Source organism: Marmota flaviventris, chromosome 2 (genome assembly GCF_047511675.1).
Source record: "Marmota flaviventris isolate mMarFla1 chromosome 2, mMarFla1.hap1, whole genome shotgun sequence".
Classification (NCBI taxonomy): domain Eukaryota; kingdom Metazoa; phylum Chordata; class Mammalia; order Rodentia; family Sciuridae; genus Marmota; species Marmota flaviventris.
This window is the reverse complement of record NC_092499.1, coordinates 122,291,794-122,307,364: the sequence shown is the minus strand read 5'-3', so window position 1 is coordinate 122,307,364 and position 15,571 is coordinate 122,291,794. Positions and strand designations below refer to the sequence as shown.

At 38.7% G+C, this 15,571-nt stretch overlaps 1 protein-coding gene across 3 annotated transcripts in view; it reads left to right on the top strand.

The window, feature by feature from the left end:
• The first annotated feature begins 558 nt into the window (after positions 1-558).
• Positions 559-15,571, top strand: part of Ube2q2 (ubiquitin conjugating enzyme E2 Q2) — a 57,370-nt gene continuing 42,357 nt past the window's right edge. The window contains exons 1-2 of one of the 3 annotated variants that reach the window (XR_011706704.1): positions 559-1,048; positions 13,516-13,617. Coding sequence is in view for 2 of the 3 variants with exons in the window: in XM_027924295.3 (XP_027780096.1) it covers positions 860-1,048; positions 13,516-13,617 (291 nt within the window). In the remaining variant the exon portion in view is untranslated. The remainder of the gene's footprint in view (positions 1,049-13,515; positions 13,618-15,571) is intronic. The other 2 variants (XM_027924295.3, XM_027924284.3) reach the window with 2 other exon arrangements.

Sequence of the window (15,571 nt, the reverse complement as noted above, 5' to 3'; positions counted from 1 at the left end):
GGTGGTGATTAAGGGAAAGGAGGAAATCATGGGAAATGGGAGGGAGCTGCTGGCCGTGGCCAAATCATCGTCTTCGGCAAACGGACTGAGAGCAAAGGAGACAGCAGCACATTCAGTGAGAAGGTCCTTAGACCTGAGCCTATAGAAGTTGTGGTGCTGATCAAATTTTGAGTAGTTGAGATGAAACTAAACGGCGTGCACCCTGGTCTATCACCAAAGTCAGGTGAGTGAGTGGTTCACCGAGGGCCAAGCCTGTAAGCAGCCCCCAGCGGCCAGCGTGCTTCCGCTGCAGCGCCAACGTGGCCGGTGCAATAGGCCGCACACGTGTCTGGCCCCAGGCCGGGGACGCGCGGGGGTCTCCGGCTCCTCCTCTTGTGCGGAGCCCTGGAGCCACCTGGCCCCGATCTTCTGGTCCGCGGGTGCGAGTCGCGTAGCAGATGGGCTAGGCGGAAGCGGGCTGGGTCACGGCGAGGAGGGGGCGGCCGGGCGCGCGCGCACTGGCCACGAGCACGCGCCGGAACGGGGGCGCGCGGGGCTATGGGGGCGGGGCGGGGGCAGCCCTTTCCCAGGCGGTAGCGGGGGCGGCGACGCTGTTGCCCTTTTAAGCCGCGGGGCCGCCGCCTCCTGCCGGTGGAGTCGGTTACAAAGGGAGCAGGGGCTCGGGCGCCGCACAGCTGCCTGCTGAGGCCTCGCGCCCCTCGCCATTTTCCAGCCGCGCTCCTACGCGGGTCGCGGCGGCGGGGAGAGGCGGAGCCGCAAGAGCGCGGCCCGGGCCGGCCCCACGGGGCGGTCGCGGCCGTGACGGCGGCTCCGGGCCCAGCTCCCCTTCCGCACCCCTCCCGCCGGAGATGAGGGGAAGATGTCCGTGTCAGGGCTCAAGACCGAGCTGAAGTTCTTGTCGTCCATCTTCGACAAGAACCACGAGCGATTCCGCATCGTCAGCTGGAAGCTGGACGAACTGCACTGCCAGTTCCTGGTGCCGCCGCCGGCGCCGCCGGGCAGCCCGCACTCACCGCAGCCGCCGCTCACACTCCACTGCAACATCACGGTGAGACGCTCGGCCGCAGCCCCTCGGGGCCGGGCGAGGGCGAACTGGGGGCGCCCGGAGTCCTCGGACAAAGGGGAGTCCGCCCCGAGAGGCCCCGGCTCCCCGGGCGGGGCGGGTCCGCCCCTTTCCCCGGCGAGTGGCCTGGCCCAGGCCTCGCTGGGACGGCTCCGGGTTTGGCTAGAAGGAAGCGGAGGGCGCGGGGATGGCTTCGGGGCTGTTGGCCCCTCACGGCCCCCGTCGCCACGACCCGAAGCGAAGACTGCGGCGGCCCCTGCCCTCGCCGGGTCGCCCTGGCCGCCCGCAGCCGGCCTGCTCCTGGAAATGCGGCGCGGCGGGTCAGCTCCGGCTGTTGTTTGAGCTCAGGTGGGGAAGGAGAACGGCCCTTAAGTTTTAGCGACTCATTCTTCCGCCAGGTTTCCCTCGTGCCTGCTTGCTCAACAAAAAAAAATTTTAAGTTGGTGTGTAAGGGTGAACTGAAAACGGATTCATTGAAGGAAAAAAAAAAGTTTAGGACGCAGCCTCTGGTACTGTTTGGAAGTATTCCTTTCCCGACCTCACTCCGCGCTAACGCGCATTGTGCCCTGGATGCGGCAGGTGGTGCGACGGCTGTGTTTACGTAGCCCCTCCTGTGCCTCAGCCCGAAAATCATTGATGGGGACCGGAGATACGTGCCCAGGTTTACTGCTCAGAAAGGTCGTGTTCTATTATAACGCTGAAAAGACACTTTAAAAAGAGCTCACTCCTTTCATTTAATCGGAAAGCTCAAAACTTGGAAAAATATTGAAGTATTAAATAACTTCATAAAAGTATATTCTGAAGCTTTTCGTTTTGGAATGGATTTTAGGGTATTGGTCCAAATGCAGAATATACTCTTTCTTATAATAGGAGGCAGGATGGCTAAAACCAAGTCCGTTGCCTTTAACGCCCTTTGGTTGAGTCCGTGGGTTTACTCCAGTGGCTACAGCTTGTTGGGAGTTTGCAAACGCCTTGAAGTTACCAGACTCTGGGGAGAAGGTGGGTACTGTATTTACATCGCCCCCACTTCCCCCAAACAAAACAGAACTACAATCTAGTGTTGTAGTGAGGAGAGGATTCATGTCCCAGTGTTGTGGGCACTGGGGTTTCAAAACTGGACAGAGCGGTTCCTGCTTTGAGCACTCAAGAGTTCTAGGGAGAGTTTTTTATAACCCAATGTGATAACTAAAGTTAAAGGGAGCAACTACTTTTGAATTGGGGGAGGTAGTTCTGAGAAAACTTTGAGGAATTGATCTTCTACAGGTGAGTACAATTTTGGAAGGCTAAGGGAAGGGCATTCCAGACAGAGGAAACTCCACCCAAACAGGACACCAAAGCTTGAGAAAACGTGGTTTGCTTAGTAAGGGACAATTTATGCTCTGACTTGAAGTCCAGAATTTAGGCTGGTGAGGGAAATTTTCCAAATCTGGGGAACAAGAAGTAGTGTGAGCATAGAGTCGATATTAGTAAGGAGACTGGCCTGGATGCCTTGGAGGGTGATTATTTTGGGAGAAGTTGGGTGTGGCCAGGGAAAGGTACAGCTGATTTAAATAATTGGAAACTGAACTCTGTATGCAGTGGGGAGCCACTAAGTTAATCAGGTAAATTGGGAAATGTATCTGCCATCCAGGATGGGTGGCACTGCAGAAAATATATGTGTGGTTTTGACTATCCCTATGTGGATGGGGTTGATGTGCTGTGCTGTGCTGGCATTTAATGCCAGGTATACAGGTATGTCAAATGTTTTGTAATGTTCAAGTGGTCTGCCACATGGAAGAATTATCCCTCCTAAAATGCCAGCAGTGTCCGGTTGAGAACCCTACTGGAGGCTGATAGAAATCTGCTATAGACAGATAATAAATGATGACCTAGACCAGGCAGTGGCCTTGGGAGTAAAGTCAGAAGTGAATTAGACACATTCAGAGAAAGGACAGTTTGGTGAGGATTAGGTATTACTGTTAGAAACTATTAAGATTGAGCTGCTAGTAAATTACGACATTATTAGAAAATAATTATTATAGATGCTCAATGTGAGTGGGACAAACATATAATTCATGAACATTGTAGAGAAACTATGTACCCAGTCTCAACATTGGTAAACTTTTACCCAGTCATATTTCATCTGTATCTCATATTATTTTGAAGCAGATTTCAGACATATCACTTCCTCTTGTCTTTCCATGTGTATCTCTAAAAGATAGATTCTTTAAACATGGGTGTTTTTGATAAAATTGTTGATGCCATTTGCTTAGAAGGAAAAGAGCAAAGAAAAAATGGTGATGAATTTCAAGGGCTGGAGGCCTCTCTACTGGGTTTGTGATTTGTTATTCTGTGAAAAATTGTAGCTGTTTTGTTTGTTTAAAGTGTTTGACCCCTTCTCCAATATTTCCCTTTTTTACACAGCTCTAATATTATTGAGCTCTTCTATATGCCAGGCACTATCTTCTCTACCCTTAGCAAGACATATTCTTTTTTTTTGGTGCTGGGGATTGAACCCAGGGCCTTGTCCATGGGGAGGCAAGCACTCTACCAACTGAGCTATATCCCCGAACCCCCAAGACATATCCTTATGCAGTTTTTGTAATATTTGTGAATGGTATCTCACTAGTTGTTTATTTACAAACATGAGCATATCTATGGGTTCCTGTTATTTTCTAAAGATACTGTACTCTTTTCCCCTCAAGCTTCTGTGTAACTTTTTTCCATGTGAAATGTGTCCCTGACTCCTACCTCTTACCCAACCCTGATCTGTTCTTCCATGTTTCACTCTTTTGGGTCATGTTCAGTGTATGGTGATATTTCCCCCCTTCTCCCTTCTTTATTTCTTACTATTTCTGTTTTGGTTATTTTTTAAAAAATATTCTTAAGTAGTTTATATTGTTTTAAGTCCTTAGAAATCTTTTAATTTGGCAGGAGCATATTCCATAATTGTGCTTTTTATCTTCTGTGTAAATATTTGTTTTATTGACTGTATGGCCACCATTCAAGCTATATTCTGTTTGAATAAAAGTTAACTGCCAAGAGTTTGTCAAAAGTGTAGAGATAAAATCAAGAAAGTATCATGGATAATGTCTTAAATATTTTAAAGGTTGCTAAGGGCTTGATAGGAAATCTGTAATTTGACTACATATGAAAGACTGTGGGAAGTAAAAAAAAATTTTATATATATATATATATATATATATATATATATATATATATATAACTATATATATATATAGTAGATGTTCTACTCTGTAGGCCAAGGGAATTGACCTATTCTTTTTTTTTCTTGTTTTATAAATTTGTCCTGATTTGAATATCAAGGGAAAAGAGTGCTCTTTACAACCACAAGGAGTCTTTCTTATTGTTTTCTGTAAACTCATGAAAGATTGTCTGCTATACATACTTAAATATTGTTTTTGCATTTTCAGACAATAAGGCAAATTACCAGTCAGTGCTAATATCCAGTTGCTATGATCACATCTAAAAAGCAAAGCAGCTTGTTTTAATAACCTATGCAGCCTTATTGGGAATTTGTGTATAACTTTCTTTTAGTCCTTTTGAAGTATTTAACATAAGCTGACAACTCCTTTTATGGACTCAGCATCTGGGAACTCTTGGTAGGGATTTGTTGTTTTAGAGTTAACCCCCCCCCCCCAAAAAAAAAAAAAAACCCCAAAAAACCCAGATAAACAAATGAAACTTCATTTTTATATTATTTGCATAGCATTATTTTTTCTGCACGAGTGGCTATTTACCACAGTATTTTGGTGGAATATTTCTTTGTTTAGCTACTTACATTTCTATTTGCCAAAAAGCCCTTCCTCCAACAGCAAGACACTAAATTGGAATATGTAAGCGTAGGGTGTGTGTGCGCGCTCACGCTCACGCTCATACTAGTTTTTATTTAGTAGTTAGGACCTAAAAAAGCAAATCACTTCTTTTACTGTGTTTCTTCATAAAGTAGATAATACTTTTTGCCCTAGAAGAGATATATAGGGAACCTCTTTGGCAGTTATACTGTACAAATATGAAAGTGATGGTGTCATTTGTGTCTGAATAACACTTTATTTTGAAATTGCTTTATTATGACAGCTTTTTATGGGAAGTAAGGCAATGCTGTTGACCTTCATTTTGACTTTCTGTTTTTTTTTAAATTTTTTTTTTAGTTGTAGTTGGACATAATGCCTTTATTTTATTTATTTTTATGTGGTGCTGAGGATCAAACCCCCAGCGGCTCGCATGTGCTAGACGATCGCTCTACTGCTGAGCCACAACCCTGGCTCCTGTTTTTCTGGTTTTTACACTGATTAAAAAGTAGTCCCATCCAAGTTGTACAAAGGAAATAATGAACTAATCTTGACTAAGGAGTCTAAGACCTTTCTTTGGTTTTTCCTCCTGGGACAGGTTACCTTTCCAAATTAAACTCTGAGAGAAACATTTACAGTTATCAGGACTGTCTTAAGCTCTCACATGGTACTTTCAATCCAGAATCATTGTTTTCTCATTTATCTGATCAGTTTATAATATAGGGCCAAATTCATCTATTCTCCCCCTTCCCTATTTTTTTTTTTTTCCTTGAAAGAAAGGGATATGTGAAGAAGAAACTTGGGTTTCCCTTTCATGAGTGGTGTGTCTTTTAGTAACTTGCGTTTTTGTTGTTGTTGTTTTGGCTAAACTTAGACCTGGAGGATTATAGTATTAGGTAAATGTTAGGTAGTTGAGGGGTAGAAAATTGAATTGAAATACTCATTACTAAATGCAAAGCATTACTGGAGAGTAATAAAACAGGGCTTTCCCCCAAGGTTTTTGTAACAGCGGTTTGGATTATCTTCCAAAGATCATTCTGAAAGATGATGGCTAGTCAGAAGAACCATGGAAGCCTTTCACTGGGTTTCTGTAGCTTAGGTGGTTCAAATCCTTTTCAGCACCATTGTTTTCTCTGCCAAATTTCACTTAAGAATGATGTTCTGAGTAACTGTAATTTGCTTCCTGTCTTTGAATATTTAAGCATATTTTAAAAATCACTAAGGTATGTATGCACTTTTCTTTGTTAGATTTTTTTACTCTGCTTTTGTGGGCTCACAGTTATTACTTTATCCTTTATGTAGTAAAGTCATTAATAGACAACTACATACACACATTTGGTATCTTATGTTGTCAAAGCATTTAAGATTTTATTAAGGTACTGTATAGTCAATTCTGTCAGTTTACTTTATGCTCCATTCCACATTTATTGAACAGCAAAATTTGAAGGTAATGTGTTCCATAACACTGCTGTGTCTCTGAACCTACAAGAAGTATGCTCATTGGTTTTCAAAAAATTACAAAATCCTTAGAGGTAGCTGTATCCTTCCATTTGGAAAGATGCCCCAAACTGAGCATTCTGGTGGCCAGCTTTGCTGGTTCTTGAGGTAGACATGTTGTTGGTCTGTGGTTGGTTTATGTAGAAAAATGTAATTTCTGGACAAGACAAAAAGACTGCTAAAACAAGGACAGGTAAAGAGATCTTCATGATTAACTTTGAGTTGTGTTAGCCCAGAATAGGACAGTTTTATAGAGGTGATGGTAGTAGTGATGAACTTGTGTAAAGTTTGTCCGCTATGGGTAAACTTTATGGGGACAGAGACAGTTTCATTCTACAAGCCTTAACATCACTATAAAACTAATAGTAAAATGGAGGAGAGATAAAGGTCTTGAATAATTAGATACTTGTATTTGTCTTTCAGATTTTCATTACTGATGAAAGTGCTTAAACATTCGCAGCAAGAAAAACTGCCTGGGATTTTTGAGTACCATATAATGTTTAAAAACTGACATATCACAGGTCCTTTTAAAGAGGAATAACTAGAAAACTATCTTTGCAAGAAAAATGATAAACCTTGTAAAAATTGCAAAGTTTATATATATGAGAGATTGAAAATATTAAAGGTTTAAGTATTTGTCACCATTTTACATACCTTTCAAAGTAAATTGTCTTTTAAATATTATATTGAACAAGCCTTGAACTTGATGAGCTTATACTGAACATTGTGTACAAGGGTGGTGGTGGATATTTTATAATATGGGGAACAAGACATTTGTGTTGTAAGAAATTTAGAAACCAGATAAACAAAACTAGAAAAAAATTGCCTGATAGATGAAGACATGAACAGCTTTTTTTTTTTTTTTTTAGAGAGAGAATTTTTTAATATTTATTTTTCAGTTTTCGGTGGACACAACATCTTTATTTTATGTGGTGCTGAGAATCGAACCCAGCGCCCCCGCACATGCCAGGCGAGCGTGTTACCGCTTGAGCCACATCCCCAGCCCCATGATCAGAATTTTGATATAATATCTTGTGATCATCTTTTTTTCTGCTATGTTTATATATGTTCCCTCTCCCTTTTGAAAAATGTCAGGTTGTTTTGTAATCTTTTTCATTTAGCAGTATTGTAGGTATGTCATAGCTTAGGCCTCTGCAGTGTCTTTAATTATTGTGTGCTTTTAATTATTGTGTGTTTTATGACTAAACTCTCTAGTCAGCTGTATCTCCTAATACTGGATATATAGGTGGCTGCTGCTCTGAACATCAACAGCTAGAGCTGAATCCTTGTGCATATAGGAAATGTCTTTGAAATGTTCCTAAAAATGGTGGCTTTCAGTTCATATTGCTGAATTGGTTTCTGGAGATGGAACAAATTATATTGTACGTTGTACCATATAGAAACTTTTATTTTTTTTTGTCTTTCCAGGTACTAGCATTTGTGTATCGGATGGGTAAAAATGATATCAAGTGTTCAATGAAATGAATTTCAGTCACGGCAAAAGTATAGTTACCTACCTACATACAGCCCTCCAGGAAGCAGTATGACTCCATGTATTCTCCGAGTATTGGCAAGATGAATGCTGGCTACCCTGACTGGCCAAATTGTTCCAGTGACTCCAGGTCTCTTAGAAAGAGAGAAGTGTAGTCTTGTCTGGAGAGAAGTTTAGTCTCAGATTTTTCTGGCTTCACCTACCTGACAGTTCATCACTGAGAATGGGATAGGTTGTTAGAGTTTTTTTATTGAGGTTTTGTGTCAAGGGAGGTGGTAGCAAAAAAGCAGCTCCAGTGGAACCAGATTGGTGAAGAAAGGTGGTTTCTTCCAAGGAAGACGTTCTGTGGGGATAGGTAGAAGTGAAATGAGGGGAAGGCAGCAGTTCTCAAAAGTTTTGGGGTAAAAACTCCTTCATACTTTAAAAAATGTATTGATGGCCCAAGGAGTTTTCTTTTTCTCTTGTTTTTCTTTTTTTCTTCCTATATTGGGATTGAACCTACTACTAAGCTACTTGCCTGGTCCTCTGTTTATTTTTTTTATTTTGAAACTGATCCTTCAGCCTCAAGTTGCTGGGGTGACAGGCTTGAAAAACTGTGCCTGGCCTTAGGAACTTTTTGTGTCAGTTATATCTTGATATTTATCATTAGAAATTTAAACAGAGATATTTAAAACGTTAAACTTAATACATATTGTTAAATGTTTTTATAGAAAAACATTTTTTCTAAACAAAAAATTTTAGTGAGAAAAATAGCAAAGACTTTTTTTTTTTAATTTCCCCTCCTAATTTGTCTGTCTACTCTGTCATTTACTTTCATATTCAGATTGTGGTGTGATATCTTGTTTTGGTTGTAATGGAGTCCAGCTCATATAGATACCTGGTTGGAAAAAGAAATATTTTAATAGTCATTTTAGATAATTGTGAATATTATTTTTTGACACTCTGCAAAACTTGGTTCTTCTTGAATTTTGAATGGATCTTTTATTCTTTCATGATATTATTGCATTGGCTATTAGAAATTCTTCTTTTTTTTTTTGAGAGAGAGAATTTTTTAATATTTATTTTTTAGTTTTCAGTGGACACAACATCTTTGTTTGTGGTGCTGAGGATTGAACCCAGGCCGCACGCATGCCAGGCGAGCGTGCTACTGCTTGAGCCACATCCCCAGCCCTATTAGAAATTATTGGTTCATTGAGATTTTCTGTGTGTTGAGACATTTCATTATACATTATCAAAAGGTTATGTTCATGGGACTGCAAATTGGTGCGGCCAATTTGGAAAGCAGTATGGAGATTCCTTGGAAAGCTGGGAATGGAACCACCATTTGACCCAGCTATTCCCCTTCTTGGACTATTCCCTAAAGACCTTAAAAGAGCGTACTATAGGGATACTGCTACATGGATGTTCATAGCAGCACAATTCACAATAGCTAGACTGTGGAACCAACCTAGATGCCCTTCAATAGATGAATGGATAAAAAAAATGTGGCATTTATACACAATGGAGTACTACTCAGCACTAAAAAATGACAAAATCATGGCATTTGCAGGGAAATGGATGGCACTAGAGCAGATTATGCTAAGTGAAGTTAGCCAATTCCTAAAAAAACAAATGCCAAATGTCATCTTTGATATAAGGAGAGCAACTAAGAACAGAGCAGAGAGGAAGAGCATGAGAAGAAGATTAACATTAAACAGGGATGAGAGGTGGGAGGGAAAGGGAGAGAGAAGGGAAATTGCATGGAAATGGAAGGAGACCCTCATCGTTATACAAAATTACATATAAGAGGAGCTGAAGGGAAAGGGGGAAAAAAAACAAGGGAGAGAAATGAAGTACAGTAGATGGGGTAAAGAGAAAAGAGGGGAGGGGAGGGGAGGGGGGATAGTAGAGGATAGGAAAGACAGCAGAATACAACAGACACTAGTATGTAAAAACGTGGATGTGTAACTGATGTGATTCTGCAATCTGTATATGGGGGAAAAATGGGAGTTCATAACCCACTTGAATCAAATGTATGAAATATGATATGTCAAGAGCTATGTCATGTTTTGAACAACTAATAAAAAAAAAAAAGCCCAGAGGGAGAAAAAAAAAAAAAAAAGGTTATGTTCATTGGTATGATATCACCATCAGTCTCACTGCAGTACTCCTGGGAAGCTACAGGCTTGTAGTAGTTCATAAAAGTCAGAATTCTGAGTTTTTGCCTGAAAACTTGAATTTTATTTTTGGCAATATATACCGTCCTTTGTTTTCCTCAAAATGACAGGATCTCTCTCTTCATTTTTGAGAAAAATGTCTGCCAAAACCCCAAGTTGGCCTATAATCCTAGTGGCTCGGGAGGCTGAGGCAGGAGGATGGTGAGTTCAAAGCTAGCCTCAGAAAAAGTGAGGTGCTAAGCAACTCCATGAGACCCTGTCTCTAAATAAACTACAAAATGGGGCTGGGCATATAGCTTAGTGGTCAAGTGCTCCTGAGTTCAATCCTCCATACCTCCAAACCCCACAAAAACCAAAAAAAGCCCCAAGTCAGCATAATAATTGTTTGTTAGTCATCTGTCCTTTCAAGTAAAAATAGTATTTCATTAACATGGTTAGTTCACCTCACATCACACAAGTGCTTTTTCTCAAGTGTTCTGTAGGAGTGCTCATGTATACTTCCTATTTGATTACTGCGTACTAAAACAACATATTTAAGGATCAAGATTTAATAAAAATATTTTTTGCCATTTCATCACTTTTTTTAAAGATAAATACCCCTATATATGTGTGTATATATAAATATATATTTATAGATATAAATATTTATTCATTTATTTTATATGTGGTGCTGAGGATCAAACCCAGGGTCTCACACGTGCAAGGCAAGCGCTCTACTTCTGAGCTACAGCCAAGCCCATCATCATAGACATTCTTAGCAAAACTGACCTTCCTTCCTTTCAAACACCTTAAGTATATGACTATTAGTAGTATGGTGTCATTGCCTATATTTGTGATAAGGTACCAGTAGGTTTACCCACCACTGTATTTGCACTTTTATGCAAATATCTTTACCATAAAAATGGCAATTAAGGGCTGGGGATGTGGCTCAAGCGGTAGCACGCTCAACTGGCATGTGCGGGGCACTGGGTTCAATCCTCAGCACCACATAAAAATAAAATAAAGATGTTGTGTCTACCGAAAACTAAAAAATAAATATTAAAAAATTCTCTCTCTTTTAAAAAAATGGCAATATCTTAATATTCTTGTAAAAATTTTAGACCTGGGGTCTGAGCGCCCCACTTTGAGAACCATTGCACAGGTCTGTTATATACCTTATGTACAGGGTTAAAGAAAGGTTTTAGATCTGTTAAGATTTTTCCAGTTCTTTTTAATATGGTTGTGAGGAATCTCAGGACTTGTTTTTCTCATGCAGAAGTTTTTTAGACAAACACTAATCTATACATTGAATTTCGTTTTTAAAAAAAAAATTTTTTTTTTTAGTTGTAAATGGACACAACACCTTTATTTTTGTGGTTTGAGGATTGAACCAGTGTCTCACACGTGCTTAGCAAGTGCTCTACCACTGAGTTCCAGCTCCCGCTTATACTTTGAAGTTCTAAGTCTAGTCTTGCTTTGTTTTTCAAAGGCTAAAGTAAATACAAAACTAAAACAGTAAAAATTTGTGTCTACACAGCATGTTCCCAAGAGGCAATACTAAGTGGTTTTCCTTAAAACAGGATTAATTATAAAGATAGTTTACCTTTTCCTGTAAAGATATTTGGGACACAGTAAGAAAGGAATGGGAACACAAAAATAAACCGTTAACAAACAGGTGTACTAGGTACCATTAATCGTGTCCTGTTTCAGTAATTTTTTTTTTTAAGAATATTTGGTAAAATGCTTTTAAAAATACTCAGATTGTGTGGTTTCAGCTATGTTATAATTGAGCTTATAGTTCTCAAAGCAATGGTTCTTTGTGCAAAATTCTTTAAATTTTAGTTGGTTTGTGTGATAGAATGAAATATTAGAAATTTATGGTATTTGAATTAGCAATAGATACATTGGTTTGTAACAAAAAACCCCAGCAGTTTAAAACAACAAATGTTCTCTCACAGTTTTCTGTGAGTTAAGAATCTGTACAGCTTACCTTGGGCTCACTGGCTTAATGTCTTTCATGGGGCAGTGAAGTTGTTGGCAGAGGCCATAGGCATCTAAGGCTGGACAGGTAAGAGGATTCACCTCCAGGCTTATTCTTGGAGTTCATGGCAGGATCCATCTTCTCACAGGGTGTTGGACTAATTTAAGTGCCTTGGTTTAACTGCTATTATTGGTCAGAAATGTTTGTGTTTCATTTCCTTGCCAATGTGGGCCTCTCCATAGGACAGCTCACCACATGGCAGTTGGTTTTCATCAGAGCAGTCAGTGGAAGAACAAGAGAGATGAGCAAGATAGATGGTATCTTTTTGTAACCCAATTTCAGAAGTGACATCTCATTACTTTTGCTGTATTCTGTTTGATAGAAGTGAACCACTAAGTCCAGGGGAGGGAATTTTACAAGAGGTGAGGATTATTTGGGTCATCTTAAAAGCTGCCTTCTATAGAGCTCAAGAGCATCATTGTGAACATAACTGTGGCTATACAAAGAGAATGACTGTCCCAAAAGGCAATTGAACTCCTGAGGCAATTGAAAGTTTAATGTCCACTGTGAAAGCTCTGTGTTGCTGTTCATTCTGCCTTATAACACCTGCTATATTTAAGAAGTAATCTTAATTTCATTTAATAAATCTGTTTCTTTAGAAGTAACCTTCTGTGTTAGTTTAAAAAGGAATGGAAAATTATTTGGAAAAAGGCAAAATTAAATGGGATAAATTTTAGATTTTTTTTTTTTTTTTTTAGTGGGGGGAAATCTCAAAATAACTTCTGTAGTTAACACAACTCAGAAGTCAAGAGTGAGTAAAAGATCCTGAAAAACAAAAGTATTTCGCAAGGATTTAGAGACATGTGTTCCCTGGCTTTATTTTAAGAATTCAGAATTAGATCTCTTTTAGATTAAAAGGTAAAAGTAGTACAGTTTAAATCTATAAACTGTGCTTTTTTAATATTTATTTTTTAGTTGTAGGTAGACACAATATCTTTCATTTTTATGTGGTGCTGAGGTTTGAACTCAGTGCCTCACGCATGGGAGGCAAGTGTTCTACCACTGAGCCACAACCCCAGCCCTATAAACTGTACTTTTAAGAAACATTTTTTGTTATTTGAGTGCTTTATTATGATTCCAGATTTTAAAGCCCTGGAAAAAGGTGAAAGCTGGAGAATCCAAGCAAGGATAGACTTTTCTTTGTAAAGGAGGGAAGCCTGTTTCCTTGCTTGAATACCTTTTGTATTTACTTTTGAAAATTTTTAAGTTTTACAGTGTATTCACTTGTTCATGTTGGTTGCTGGGGAAAGTACTTCTGTCTTATTTTTAGACTTAACGAATTGTGTGGCTTGGGATAGGCAAGATTGAACTATAAAACTTTATTTGCTTTTTAAATTCCATAAAAGGAAATTTGATTATCCCCCATGGATTTAAATGTGTTACTTTTCTTCCCTGTATACATTTCACTTGACATTTTGCCATTCAGTGATATGATTTATTGCATATCTGGATTAGTCTGTATGTAAATGTGTTTTACATAGGTATTTCTATAACAGGAATCTTACCCATCTTCTTCACCAATATGGTTTGTGGACTCTGATGACCCAACTCTGACATCAGTTCTGGAACGTCTAGAAGATACTAAGAACAACAACACGGTGAGAATATAAGTCAGAACCTACTTTATTTTTTTTTCTCATGAACTTCTGTGTTAAGAGGTAGTCATAATGATTAATGATTGATAATCATAATACAGGGGTCAAATACCAAGGTGTGGGTGTGTGTGTTTTTTAAGTTTTTAAGTTCTTCAGGATGTATTTACTACCTGCTTGGTTGGTTGGCTGGTTTATTTCTTCTTAAATTTGCCCCAAGAATAGCCTTGCTTTAGGTTAGGAATTAGAAATTTCTTTTCCCAGCATCCTCACGTTAAATCAAACAAGCATTTTTGGTAAAGACTACTAGCTAAGGTGGGGAGTAGAAAAGGGAAAAATGCTAATGCAGATGTGAAGGAATAATGATAGAATGAGGCAAATACTAGTGTTAAGGAATTGCTTTTTCTGTCAAGGGTCAATAGCCTGCAACAAAAGCCAAAGATATTCAAATAGAAGTTTTTTTTTTTTTTTTTTTTTAAATAGCAGTACCCCCTTATCAGTAGATGCATAAATCTATGGATAGTACTTAACCCTAATATGCTGTGTTTTATATATATATATATGGTTTCTATATATATATAAATGTACCTAGATAAAGTTTAATTTATAAGTTAGGTACAGTAAGATTAATAAAAAATAATTAAATGGAACAATTATAACAATACACTGTAATAAAAGTTATTTAAAGCTTATGAGTTTTTTACTTCTGAAATTTTCCATTAAGCATTTTCAGATCGTTTTGATCCAAGTCACTTGAACTGCAGAAAGCAAAACTGGGGACAAGGGAGGACTACCGTGTGAAGAAATGTATCTTCATTTTATAAAAATTTAAAAACATTTTTATTCTTTGATTATAAATTCATAAGTGTCCATTGTGAGAAAACTGGTAAAATACAGTCAAGCAAAACCAGGAAGATTAAAATCTCCCTTAATTTCTTTACCTAATATGACCATTAATGATATGACTATTTTCTACCAATTTTTTTTCTTTGCTAGTAAAATATATATACCCTTATACATATGTTTAAATAATTGAGGTCATATTCTTTGGTTTTCTTTTTAGACATTATCATGTTTTCCCATGATGTCATAAAGTCCTATAGAAAATTACCCATCATTGTGTGTGATATGATCGTTTACCAAAAAATCTAAAGGAATCAACTGAAAATTTTTAAGATGATTGATTAAAATCTATTTTATAAAATCTATTTTATTAAAATCTATTTTATCAGATAGCAAATATAATACTATTTTACTGATAATTACAACAACAATTAAAACATCTAGGAATAAACTCAGATGTTCAGGGCTTGTATCAATAAAGCTCCAAAATTTTGCTGAGTGAAATAAAGACTGGGCACTATGTTCCTGGAAGGGCAGTCTCCTATGTTATAAATATGTCACTTACCCCTATGTCTTCATATTAATTTATAAATCTTAATGCATCACCGGTAAAACTCCCAACAGATTTATTTTTGGAACTTCACAGAATGGCTCTGAAGTTTGTTATGAAGAGCAAATAATAAAAAATAAAAATTTTAAACAGGTAGTAAGATAACCTGCGCTTTCAAATATTAAATAAAATATTGTGTACTGGCACTGGATGTGTCAGAAGAAATTTAGAAATAGTCATGCAGATGAGAATTTAAGGTAAATGTGGTATTTTATTAAAATATTTTTTTTTAGTTGTCAGTAGACCTTTATTTAATTTATATGTGGGGCTGAGAATCGAACCCAGTACCTCACACATGCTAGACAAGTGCTCTGCCTCTGAGCCACAACCCCAGCCCGTGGTATTTTATTTATTTTATTTTTTAAATATCATTATTTATTATTTATTTATTTTTATGTGGTGCTGAGGATCGAACCCAGGGCCTCACACCTGTAAGGCAAGCACTCTACCACTGAGCTACAGCCTCAGCCCCCCGTGGTATTTTAAATCAATAAAGAATAGATTATA